Consider the following 13,642-nt stretch of genomic DNA (forward strand, 5'->3'; position numbering starts at 1 on the left):
TGCTGTACAAGATGTGGACATGATATCCTATTTACAAACACCATTAGAACAAATCCCTCTATTCATTAAGAGAATGTAACTATATATCTATCCTAACCGCTTTGAATACACAGATACAAAATGGACATTCATCTGTATCCCCTTTTTTGTTAAATTCCATTATTTAAATATTATAGGGGTGTTAACTCAGCAAAATATTCTAAAAGAGTCCAGTAGTCCATATAGTATTGGGTCTTCTGCTTCAAATGACTCTTTAAAATGTTTACTGTCTCTACTAATTTTATTTTTACACTAAACTTAATTCCGGGCCACGGTTCTGGAGACTGAATCCCGGGCTCCCTGCATGCTAGGCAAGGGCTGCATGGGAAAAACTGCGGCCTCACACTCGATGGCAACACAAGTTCAGGGTAGATTAGTCACAGAAGACCTCATCACACACTACAAGGCAGGGGACACTGCCTTCGGGCACTACAGGAATCAAGGGCACAGCCCCAACCCCACCTCCAGCCCGGCCACGCAGCCTGCCCGGCGGCCACCCGGTCACCTTCGCAGCACGGTGAGGACATCGGTCAGGCCCCGCACGCGCTTCAGCAGGCTGTCCAGCTTGTGCGGCTCCTCCTTGAGAAAGCGCACGGCCTCCACCTCGATGCGCAGGACGGCGCGCATCCTGTTCTGCAGGGTCGGGAATTCTCCTGTGGACCAAACCCACTGTGAATGGAGGAGTGATGCTGAGGCCCACCCAGCACTCTGGCTGAGAGGGGTGGAGATCGTGCGTGGACGGGAGGCGGCAGAGTGAGGACAGGGCCTGCCCGAGTGACGTGCGCAAGCTGGCAGCTGTTCCTCCCTGTCTCCGTGATATATTTGGGAAAGGCCAACTAAACACGTTGCTGTGAATGAGCTCAGCACAGGTTCCCTGGCACACTAAGAGCCCAGCTAAGATAAAAGTGAGTGGACAGTGTTTGTGGTATCATTTAGTCTGAGATCATATGCACCCACTCTGAAGACAGGAACACTGGCCTGCTCTGTTCTGCACTGAGAGCTGGTGTGCACAGGCAATGATAAATATTCGCATGCACACACATCCTTTGCTACTTGGGGGCCTTTTAATCCTTTTCTTTCTTTCTTTTTTCTTTTTTTTTTTTTTTTTTGCAGAACTGGGGATTGAACTCAGGTCCTTGTGCTTGCCAGGGAAGCGCTTATTCTACTGAGCCATCTCCCCGGCCTTTTTATTCCATTTGCGATGGGATCTTGCTTTGTTGCTTGGGATGCTCTTGAACTCCTAGGCTCAAATGATCCTCCTGCCTCAGTCTTCCAAGCAGCTGGGATTGCAGGCATGTATCACCACACTCTTAACCTATTTGACAGGTTTCTAAAAACCCAAGGTAACACATTTCAGATTTCTCTCCCTTCAGCAGAACACTTACCTTTCAGGGTAGCGACAGCTTCTCCCACTTGTCGCAGGAGGAAAGCCCCATCCTCCACGTCCTTTAGAGTGACCACTCGGCCAGCAGAAGAAGAGTCCTTCTTCAAGTCTTCAACGAAGTCTTCCAGCTCCCTGTGGGGAGAAGCAGAGCTGCAGGTGGTGCTGACTGATGGTGGAGGTCCTCAGCACAGAGGCCAGCGGCTTGTGCTCACCCCACCCCCGTCCCCTGGCATTGTGTCAGGGCCTCTCGCTTTTCAAGAGATGGGGGAGCAGTTAGGACAGCAGATGGATGGGTCTCCCTGGGGTAGGCTTAAGGCACATGGCAGGATTTCCCCAGGGAGGCCTGGCTTGGCCCGATGGGAGATGGTGCCCGTCTGGAAACCATTCCTCCTTTTGGTGGGGCTGATGCCACCTAAGGGAGATCTAGGGACTTGTGACAAGGAGAGGACAGAGAGAGAAGAGGCAGGTGTGCATTACCACACAGTGGAGTAAAATGAGAAGTCTTCTCAAGTTTGCTTCTTGAGATTTGGGGTCAAATAATTCCTTTTGTGAGGAATTATCCTGCGCATTTTTTTTTTTTAAAGCACGAGAATCAAACTCAGGACCTTGCACTTGCCAGGCCGTGCATTTTAAGGTGTTTAGCAGCAACTCTGGCCACATGCAGTAGCTGTCCCTCTTGTCCCCTCAACTTGTGACACTCAAGACTGTCTCCAGTGATTGCCAAATGCCTTTGGGGAAAGGGAGCAAAGCTGTCCCTGACTGGGGATTAATTCTTTCCTCTCCATGCTACAAAGAGAAGAAATGATCACAGGTTTGATTTCTGCTGTGAGCGTGTGTGTGTGTGTGTGTGTGTGTGTGTGTGTGTGTGTGTGTGTCAGGAGAGGCCAGCTCCACAGGAAACAACAACAAAAACGACAATCTTCTTGGTGCATCACTAACCATCCTAAACATCCATCTGTACTATTTCAGTTTGCAAACACATTTATTAAAGAACAAATAGGGAAGGTCTCAGGCAATGCAGAGCCGCTAGATGGCAGTAAGCGAACAGCAATTCAGCCCTGGGGCAGCGGGCAGGAAAACCCTTTCCAAGGCTGAGCAAGGGGTAGCACTCTGGCAGCTGCAGAAGGGAGTCAGACCAGATGTACCCTAGATTCGACAAAGACTGTGAGGCAGATAATGATTTCCGCCACCTCCAGGAAGCAGGCATGCATACTTGTTGATGTTCATGCTGTTATGGAAAAGGCTTTTGACCACTTGTGATAAAATGATATCCTTTCAGGACCAAAGAGGAAGCCACCCCTGCTCAGGGGCAAATACTATTACAGTTCCATTAACAACCCACAACTCCGTCTGTTCACCACTGATCCTCCCAGGAGCTGCCGTCTGACCCAGTGTCATTGTGTTTACAGTTCTTAGCTTCTTCTATATGAGTTGCCTCCTGGACTTTATAACCTACATCCGGGCCATGCCAAGCCCCCAGGTTTCCCTTGTTTTGTGGCATGGACCCTACAGGAAAGTCTACTGATCCTATTAAACATAACAATGCCCTTTCTGTTCAAATGTTTATGAAATCTATTTAGATAAGGCATTAAAGGTGACATCCGCTAATTTGAAAATTGTAAAAGATGCAATGGAGCAAAAAATTAATGCGAAACATCTTTTGACATAGTGATCAACGCCTTCCAAAATGCTTCTGCTTGGCAGGTCAGGTGTGCACAGATGCTGCAGTTTACACTATCCTGTTTAAGCCACTTTTCATTCTACCTTCGTTAAGAGCAAGCACACAGCTCATTAAAATATATTGCTAGGAGAACTCTATTATTTTCAGGTAAAACAAACAGAAGAGAAAAATAATCTTCACCCACTTTCCATCCTTTTAGACCCTAATTTCTTTCTTTCTTTTCCTCTTCTTTTTTTTGTATTCTTTAGGGAAGGGTCTACAGAGTATTCAGGGTCTCACTACTAGATCGGAACTATAGTGATCCACCTATTTACAGCCTCCCAAGAGCTGGGATTTCAGGCCTGCGCCACTACACCCAGTTTCAATTGCGTCTCATCATGCCTGGGGGTGGAGCCAGCACGGCAGGCCTGGAGATCCAACCCTGGGCCCCTGCACCTGCTTGCAGGCGCTTTAATTCACTGAGTTATTTGGCTGGCCCTTAGACTCCAATTTCATCTCTGTACTCTGCATTGCCAGTCCCCGAGTCTAACATGCTCCCCAGTGGAACGTATTTTCTGAGCACAGGTATGAGTGTGACTGGTGTCCCTTAATCCTCCAGAGCTGGCGTTTCGAGCTGTCCTCTGTAATCTGCACTCTCACCAGGCAGACCCACACAGTCATACTTCTTATAAGGCAGAGGGAGGGAAGCTGAACACAAATATTAAGAAGGTATACATTTTAAAAGACATTTTCAAGTAGAGAACCTAGACGTACTTTTAGGTGATTACATCTTAGAGCATTTTGCCTTTGACCTCTTTTCTTATCTCAATTTCCATATTTTTTTTTTTTTTAATTTATGTATTTGGTACAGGGTCTCACCATGCAGCTTGGACTCCTCCTGTTTTCAGCCTCTCCAGTGCTGGGATTATAGGCGTGCACCACCACACCCAGTCTCAGTGACCTGCTCAGCCTGCCTGGGGGTGGGGCCGGCATGGCATGTAGTGCGGGGGATCGAACCCTGGTCCCTGTACTTGCCTAAGCAGGTGTTTAGTCGGCTGAGCTACCTTGCTGGCCCTTCCATAGCCTTTTTGCCTGGATGATTACAGAAGCTCCCAGTGTGGTCTCCCACTCTCTTTCAACCCACTCAGTCCTGCACAGGGGCAACAGAAGGCCCTTCAGAAAACAGCTCTCATTCTGCTGCTTCCTTGAGCAAAAATGCTTCAGTGACTTCCTCATCCTGTGAAGCTGCTTCAGAGTCACGCATGTGTCTTTGTCTAAGTTCCATCTAGGGGAATTTTGGATCTGGGGTTGGACCTAGGAGCTTCCACGGAAACCCGACATCCAGGTTTCTGACAGGAGCTTCCCACCTTGGGAAGCACAGCCCTGACAGCACTAAGCAGGTATCCAGGGCTGCAGAATGGGCTAAGATACAGGAAGACATCATGCAAACAGGAATGACACAATCCAAGTGGGACACGTTAGTATCTTGCACCTCATTACTCTGAGAACCTGCTCTACCCTCAATTGTCCTGGTCCACAGAAACGTTGTTTTCATATGTCCGCTGCCTCGAAGGTCTCTAAACTCTGCTGATGAAACCCACCTGTTTCAAAGTCACTTCAGTTCAGTGTAACCACTAAGGACACTATGTGTGTGGAACTTTGGATGGCTGGCGGGCGGGGCATAGGAAAATAACTAACTCAGGCCAAGTGTCTGTGCCCTAGGTTCAGACCCAGTCCTTCCCTTGCGCAGGTTCAGCTGGCCCCTGTAACCTGACAGTTAGGTGCTAAATCATACTTTCATATACTGCTAGACTTTTATTTATTTATTTATTGTATTTTAGGGAAGGGTCTACAGGGTGTTCAGGTTCTCACTACTAGATCGGACTCGTAGTGATCCGCCTGTTTACAGCGGGATTACAAGTGCGTGCCACCATGCCCAGTCTCAAGTGCCATCATTCTACTAGTGCATGGGGGTGTGGGGGGCAGCACAGCAGGCTCTGGGATCGAAACCCTGGCCCCTATGCTTGCTTGCAGGCACTTTAATCTGCTGAATTATTTGGCCGGCTTTTAAAAAGCCTGTGCACACGCACACTTACTCCCTTATGGCCATCCCACAGAGCCAAACAGATAAAATCCTCTTAGGAGCCCTTGTTCCCGTTATCCTTCTTATCTTATTCCTATACTGAGCTACTTGTTATAGGACATTAAGGGGGTTAAAGATGCTTTTTCTAAACATCAGAAGTAATCATTAGGTTAGCAAACCAATACACAAATTTTAAAGGAAAGAAATTCTCAGTTTTTCATCATTCTACTAGAAAACTTTTACAAATATTAAGTGGCTATAGAGAAGTTTTAAAGATTAATCATAAACCTGCTTTTTATTACTTAAAATTTCACAAAAATATTTCAGACAAGTAATAGATTCACTGCCTCATGGTAGGTGATTTATTCTGTTTACAAATGTATGAACTAAGTAAAAATTGAAAAGCTATTTTGAGATGTGGATGAATAGTGGTCTAATTTAATTTCTTAAGAAAAGAGTAATTGTAAAAGAGTAATTCTTTCCCTCTAGAAAGCTACAAGGGCTATTCTCATTTTAACCAAGCAGAGAGACTGGTATTGGGGTGGTGCAAGCTACAGCTCAAACTTGAGGCAAGCTATAGAACGTAACACTTCCCGTCTCGGAAACCTCTGGGTATCCTGGCCATGAGAAGAGTTATCAAATTGCTCTTTTATCATCCTAATTTGGGAGACTAAAGCTTTCCAAGCAAAAAGAGAGTTACCAACAATAGCGGACCCTAAAAAAATTACTATTCATTATGCTGAAAGGTGAAATAGTCCTATGATACATCTTTGCTGTATAACAAAACATACATTAACATAAAAGATGGGCCTGCCTCGTGTCGCGGGAAGTAATGACACTGCTGATTTCAGCAGTGGGACTTGATAGATGTTTTCAATAAGGACCTCATGTAAGCCCGCCTACGTCCAAGGAGGCATTGCTCATTCCGGATCCGACACACTTTACATTTAAATTCTTCTTCTGCGGTTTTTAACTACAGCTGAATAATAAGAGGGTAATTTTAGTACTCTGTTATTCTGGCCATTAGTTTTAATTTCTCGAGATTAAATTCAGACTTCCCATTCATCATTAGGTTTCGCCACTCGCTCCTTTTAATTTTATGTGCTGCAGGGCCCCAGGAAAGAGGGTGATGCTCCAACTTGTAAAGAGCCTGGCTTGGGCACGGGAGCCTGGCCCTTCTAGGCTGGGTGTAGAGCTCTGTGTGCTCACAGATCCCAGGGCCTGCCGAACGCAGGCTTGTACACAGGACAGGCTCAATGAGGAGCAAGGAGAAAACACCAAGACCTAGAAGAACTCCTGTGGACAGGGCCAATTTTCCTTTTGTGTTGCAGAGACGGGAAGCCAGGGACGGCACTCACCCTAATTTCTTGACAATCCGCTCCTCCTCCTGGAGGTACTTCTGCCTCTCCTGCTCCACCAGGGTGCGCTGTCGCTGCACTGGGTCCTCCAGCCTCTTCATGGTTTCCATCACTTTGCGACTGATCTCCAGCTCAGCCTTCTTCAGCATGGCCCTCAGCAGCTCCTGGTTCTGCAGCTGTTGAACAAAAGAAATCAACCTCAATTGGCTCTGCCTGTTTGACACCATGCTCAGAAGTGGATCCGGAGAATCAGCCTGCAGCTGAGTATTTATTTCTGTGAGAAAGGGAAGGGACCAGCACTATTGTTTCTTCACTCAACATCTGAATTTCAGCAGTCAATTGACAAATGGACTTTTTATGCCTGTGTCTACAGAAAGTTGGAGTTTTTCTATATTCTGGCTACCGCAAATGGACAAGAAGTACAAATTCTCACAGATGCTTTCTGTTAAAGAGCAGCCAGGGGGCTGTAGAGATAGTTCAATGGTCTAAGCACCTACCTGCCTAGGCAAGTGCAAGGACCTGAGTTTGATTCCTACTACCAAATGGTGTGTCAGCCCTGCACCCGGGTGCCCTGAGCAGGGCACCAAAACCAGTTGTAGTGGCGTATACCTGTAATCCCAGTGCTTTGGAGGCTGAGACAGGAGGATCACTACAAGTCTGAGTTGCATAGTGAGACCCTGTACCAAATACATTTTAAAAATGCAAATAAAAAGAGCAGCCAGAACACTCACCATGGAGCTGAGCACCCTTTGGGGGTCAACCCCCAAACATCCTTCTCAGCCCACTGTGAGAGCGGGAGCCCTTCACTTAGGCTTGTGCCCTCCATTTCCCTATGTCTGGGGCAGGCGCACCTACTTTCCTTAGCAGCATGAGGGCTACATGAAGCCACCGCTGAGGAATAGTCCACACATGTTGATTGGCCTTGGGCCACTTCATAGTGTCATTAAAAGGGGGTCTGCACCCCCTTGCTGATGATTCCATGTACCAACACCTCAGCACTGCAGACCCTTACACCAGAGCCCATACGGCTCCCGGTGGCATCCTGAGGATTCTAGATGAGCCCAAGGCTCTTGTTAATTTACTTGGATGAGAGCTAATTGTGCACACAAACCCACAACTTCCACATGGTTTCCAGAACTCTCAGATTTCTCATCCCAGAGAATCTGGGATGTGCATATTCCCATTCAGGCTACAAAAGAACTCCATCAAACAATGAGTCCTAGGGCAGGACAATTTCCTGACAGAACACCCACCAAGTAATTCCCTTGATCAGCCTCGGCAGCAGCCATTATATTATACTATTGTATTAGCCCTGTAACATCAGTGAACACCTTTCAATGCTGTTCTCCAACTGCTAAAATATTGCTCAAGGGAGAGAGGATGTCTCTCACCTTCCCCTTGCTTGTACACACCGAGTGAATGTGCAATCTAGCCATGGGACCCCTCACTTGCAGCCTCATCATGAGTTCTTTTTTCTCTGGAAAAAACATTTTAACCTGGGTCGCAGGCAAAGCCACTATTGGGTCCCAACACCAGCATGATATGACGACACACACCAGCCTGTAGCAAGAGAGACTCCCTGGCTTCAAATCCTAGTTAACCACTTCCTAGTAACTCTGTGACCACAGCAAGTTACCCCATTCATCTTGCTACCTACACTCAGAAGGCAGAGTAATAGTTCACAGCTTTTGGCTGGTAGGAGAGAGTTAGCGAGACAATAAAAGGCGTTCACAACAGTGTCTGGCACAAATCTAGCTCTGAGTGCATACCAGGTATTGCTACCAGGGAGCTGAACCATGGGGCAGAGCCTGTGGGTTTCTCTGGGAGGGAACCAAATAAAAATGTGCCACCCGTGGTGAACTTCCCTGTGTGACTCATGAGCCATGGTGTTCTCACACTGCTTTAACTAGTGCCTTTTTATCGTGGCCTTGGAACCAGTCACTCCATATATTGCTGAATGTCCCCATATTTGGAGACAGTGCAGAGCACAACTTCTCAGCATACTCTCCGTGGCCCTATCCTATCCACAGGTGCCCCTCCCTACGTGGCTGGTCTCATCTCAAGAAGGCACCCAGCCACACCAGTCTCCCCTCAGTCTTTCTGACTGCTCAAACTCCTTTCCGCCACAGCAACTTTGCACCTCTTCACCTCCTGAAATGTTTTTCTCTCCACCTGCTTAATTTCTGCTTTCCAAAGCATCCACAGCTCTGGCCTAGCACACAGCACAAACACAGCAAATATCAGTTTAATAAAATTAAGTAGCAATGCTGATGATACCAGAGGACTGTGGAAAACCCTGCATTCTTGTCTGAATAGTTGAAATGTGGAGCAACCACGGGGCAGATCTGCCTTGATGTCAGTTTGACTCCTCTACTCTGCAGCAGGGTTATAGGTTGGCACTGAATGGTTCCATGAACTACACACAGCAGGCAGTACTGCCTGCTCTGGAACTAGCATGCTCCACTTCAGCATGAGATCAACTCTCCCACTGCTTTTGAAGGGGAGGGGAGTGGTGATGGGCTTATAAGCACCAAGTAAGCAGATAGTAATGGCTCTGATTTGCCATCATGGTCTCAGAAGAAAAAGGGTCTTGAAAGGACAGGTGACACCAGTATGCCACAAGCCATGAGGTATGGCTCTCTGGAGTCAACCCTTCAAATCCACAAAGGAGAACAAGTACCACTGCTGTCTCTTTAGCAGTAGATATTATCTTTTTTTTTTTTTTTTTTTTACCAGGGATCAAACTCAGGACCTTGAGCTTGCCAGGTAAGCACTTATTGCACTGAGCTATCTCCCTGGCCCCTATCAATGTGTTTTAAGGGAGAAATTACGGCTAGGGTATTTAACTATTTAAAATCCTTAAAACTGAAATATCAGTGATAAGAAGAGTAAATCCCTGCAGAGGTCAAGTCACTGTTCAGGGTCATTTGGTCAAGATTAGAATCAAGTCCTTTGAATTCAGTCTAGTCGTTTCCCATTACCACAACCTGCTCTTCTATCAAGTGAAGGGAACATGCCTATTTCATTTCCAGCAAATGGAAATACTTTCTGGCACAAAGTAGGTACCCAATATCTACTTGTCCTATGAATGATTCTCAGCATTTTCGAGAAGGCTATGGACATATGTATATTGGAAGAAGGCAACTGCATGTAATCTTTAAGTGCAATTTACTGCACTACAAGGAGAGGGGGCAGGGACTCTCCTGGATTTCTAGGTTTTGTTCTTCTCCTTCTCAGGAAGAATGGCTTTCAAAGATCTAGCCTTGAGGATCAAGGTGAGAACTTCTCACAGCACCGTGGGGGCCAAAGTAAAGAGGAACATCCATTCGTCCACCTTCTTTCCCACTATCTCCATTCCCCCGCTGCTCCTCCCTGGGGCTCCGGCCACAGGAAAGCCTCTGTTCATCTTGGGGGTGCACAGAGGATCATGGAAGACAGGGTGTGGATCTCTCTCTCTAGATGCTCTGAATAACTAGTAAGCAGTAACTCAGGTTATCTATTTTTGTTTAGGAGGTAGTATTTGCTTGCATTAAACTGCTTTTTAAAAATCATCAGTTTATGACAGTATTACTAATGAACAATAAAAATGTACTCTACCAACTTGAAGTCACAGTTCCCTGAGCTTTGCCGAAGTTTTACTCTGGTGTAAGAACCATTAAAAAACCAGATCCAGACTCGGCAGAGCGTGGGTGCCAGCACTGACTCCCATGGTTCTGGGCTTTCAGCGGAGTGCAGCCAGCTCCACACTACCACTGTCATGGCTATGGTGAGTCAGCCCAGTGGGCCAGCATTAAATCAAAACGAAGATGTCCCTATATGATATCCTGGGAGTGGAAACCAGTGACTCAGAAGCAGAAAGCTGGTCCAAAAACTTCAAGCTTCTGCAGTCTCAGCTTCAGGTGAAGAAGGTAGCCCTCACTCAGGCAAAGAGCCAAAGGACAAAACAAAGTACCATCTTCCTTGCTCCTGTCATTGACTTAAAGTGAGGTGGCTCTGTTGGCAACCGGGCAGATAGTGGGCACACAACCACACGCTGCAGCAGGCCTGAAAGACCCTGTTCCCAGTGGGTTTTCGGCAGGAGAGGTTCTCATTCCTTTAGCTGATGAATACAATCCTATGTTTCTTAATGGCTGAGAAAGTAGTGAGGTGCCAAAGAGGAATGACAGAGACAGTGGGAACTGGAGAGACCGAAGGAAATAGAAAAGAGGATTAAAGGCAGACACGAAGCTAGTAGGTTTTCAAGGTGACCAGATCCAGATTCTAATGAAGATTATGAGTGGGAGAGGACAGAAAGAAGTATGGGAGGAGCTGCTATTGTGCCACCCACTTCTCTTGTAGAGAAAGACAGAATTACCTCGAGATTTTCCTTATGAAGAGGACTCAAAACCTCGATCAGTCTTCCAAAGCTGCTATTCCTCCCCCAGTATATGAGGAACAGGATAAGTCAACATCCCCAACTGGGCCCAGTAACTCCTTCCTCGCTAACATGGGTAGCACAGTGGCACATAAGATCATGTAGAAGTACGGCTTCCGGGAAGGCCAGGGTCTGGGGAAGCACAAGTAGGGGCTGCGCACTGCATTGTCGATGGAGAAGACCAGCAAACGGGGCAGCAAGGATCACTGCAGGGATGCCACCGAGAAGGGTGAGCCTCAAGATGCATCACAGAACTTGGATTCAAATCCACGAACTGAAATACTTAAATGTCCTACTAAAGTGTCCCACTGAGGAACACGGTTGGTGCAGGATGAGTCGATGAAGATTTGGAAATTGAAACCAGGAAGAACATGAAAAACATGGCCACATTGGCAAGTGTGTGACATTTGAAATTCCTGGTGCCCCGATGATGAAGCAGTACGAATATCTGTAGAATTTGAGAGAGCTGAATCAGCAATTAAAGCTGTTGTTGATCTGAATGGAAGATATTTTGGTGGAAGGGTGGTAAAAACATATTTCTACAATTTGGACAAATTCAGGGTCTTGGATTTGGCAGAACAAGTTCAATTTTAAGGACTAGAGTCATCTCTGAGATCCTTGAATGAGCGCTGCAGACTGAGCAAAGACAACGATCCTTAAAAGATCTATGTCGTGAGCAGAGATGGGCAAAGCTGGTGAATGCTGGGACTGCTGGAGGGACTTCTAGTATATATGTTATTTATTTATTTATTTGGTGGAACCAGGGATTGAACTCAGGCCCTTGCACTTGCCAGGCAAGCACCTCTTCTACTGAGTCATCTCCCCAGCCCCATATATGTTTATTGATTCCTCTTTTTATTTTATGACTTTTTAAATAAAGTATGAAAATCCTTAAAAAAAAAAACCAAACCATTCTGTAACATGTCTTATCACTCCAAAAATTTCCTTCATGGTCCTCTGCAATCAGTCCGCAGCCACGAGCCTAATGAAACCACCAGTCTGCTTTTTGTCATTACAGATTAGTTCTCCCTGACCTAGAATGCCTGGTAACAGACTTCCACAATACATACGCTGTGTCTGGCTTTGTTCACTCAGTACACAGTTTTGATGCTTTACAGCACTGGGGATGGAAGCCAGGGCCTCCTGTGTGTTAGGCGGGCAAGTGCCCTGCCACTCGGCCGTGCCCTACTACAGCACGTTGCTTTTGAGATCCTGGCCATGCTCTTGAGAGTTTCAGTACTACATTCTTTTTATAGCTAAGTTATCAGTAGTCCATTGCATGAATATACTAAAAATATCTTATTTTTATATATTGACTGGATTCCTCTAGTAAATTCATTTCTTTCTGATGGTAGTTTTCATAGATTCCTTTTGATTGTACATATATACAATCTTACCAGTTGTGAGCGCAGTTAAGTCCATTACACAGCTTACCTTCCCATCTGTATGCCTGTGTTTCTTTCTCTGGCTTTTAACACTTGCCAGGGTCTTTAGTTCAGTATGACACAGAGGTGACAGCAGATGTCTTTGGCCTTACTGTTGATTTTATGGGGACTGTGTTTGGCACTTCACATTACAACAGTGTCTTCTGTAGGTTAAGGAAGCTCCTTTCCCCAATTTGTTCGGTGTTTTTATCACTAATGGTAAATGTGCTACAGGCTTTGTCTGTGTTTAACAAAATGATTTTTTTTTTTTGAATAAGGTCAGTTGTATGATTTTTTTCCATATTAAATTAAACTGGCATTCCCATCTACTATCCTTTTTATATATCATTGGATTTTGTCACTTTTCTTTTTTATGTATTTCATACAGGGCCTACAGGGTCTCACTACACAGATCGGACTCATAGTGATCCTCCTGTTTTCAGCCTGCTAAGCATTGGGATTACAGGCCTGTGCCACCATGCCCAGTCTCAATCACCACCCAGTCTCACTCACCTTCTCAGCATACCCCAGGGGTGGGGCCCGCTTGGCATGCTGGGGATTGAACCCCAGTCCCTGGGTCAGCTTAAGCAGGTACTTTTAATCTGCTGAGCTATCTGGCTGGCCCTTTGTCACTATTATTATTATTTTTTTCCTTTGGTACCAGAGATTGAACTCAGGACCTTGTGCTTGCCAGGCAAGCACTTATTCCACTGAGCTATCTCCCTGGCCCTGTCACTATTATTTTGTTAAGGATTTGTTACATCTGCTCTCATGAAGGATATTAGCCTGAGGTTTTCTTTGATTATAATATCTTTGTCTGGTTTTGTTCTTAGTGTAACATAATACTAGCTTCACAAAATTCAGTTGGAAAGTTCCTTTTATTTAATGAAAACTTTTTTCCTTTTAACACTTTAAAGATGTCCTATTGCCTGCTAGTGGACTAGGTATTATTATTTATGTTTCTCTATATGAACTGTCTGTTCCCTCCCACCCCCTGCCTTTGAGCTGATTTAAAGATTTTTCTATTTATCCTTGGTTTTCAGCAATTTGATTATGACATACTTCTGTGTGGTTTCCTTTGTGTTTTTCAGTCTGCGTGCTTATTGAGCTTTGTTCTGTGAATTTACAGCTTCCATTGAATTTGGGGAAATTGTAGCTATTATCTCTACATATTTTTCTTTTCTCCAGTGACCCCTTAACATTGTTCTATATGTCACTAAATCTCAGCTCATTTTCTTCTTATATTTCAGTTTGGAAAGTTTGTATTACTCTGTTTTCAG

At 45.6% G+C, this 13,642-nt stretch overlaps 1 protein-coding gene and 1 pseudogene across 16 annotated transcripts in view; one reads left to right on the plus strand and one right to left on the minus strand.

Annotated features, from left to right (window-relative positions):
• Positions 1–13,642, minus strand: part of Kiaa1217 (KIAA1217 ortholog) — a 326,909-nt gene that overhangs the window by 24,232 nt on the left and 289,035 nt on the right. For all 16 annotated transcript variants that reach the window (XM_023701997.1, XM_004641889.2, XM_004641888.2 and 13 more), the window contains 3 exons: positions 6,525–6,700; positions 1,425–1,555; positions 545–692 (listed from right to left, as the gene is read on the minus strand). In XM_023701997.1, coding sequence (XP_023557765.1) covers positions 545–692; positions 1,425–1,555; positions 6,525–6,700 — 455 coding nt within the window. The remainder of the gene's footprint in view (positions 1–544; positions 693–1,424; positions 1,556–6,524; positions 6,701–13,642) is intronic.
• Positions 10,331–11,532, plus strand: LOC105743638 (annotated as a pseudogene).

Source organism: Octodon degus, unplaced genomic scaffold (assembly GCF_000260255.1).
Source record: "Octodon degus isolate 3935 unplaced genomic scaffold, OctDeg1.0 scaffold00145, whole genome shotgun sequence".
Lineage (NCBI taxonomy): Eukaryota > Metazoa > Chordata > Mammalia > Rodentia > Octodontidae > Octodon > Octodon degus.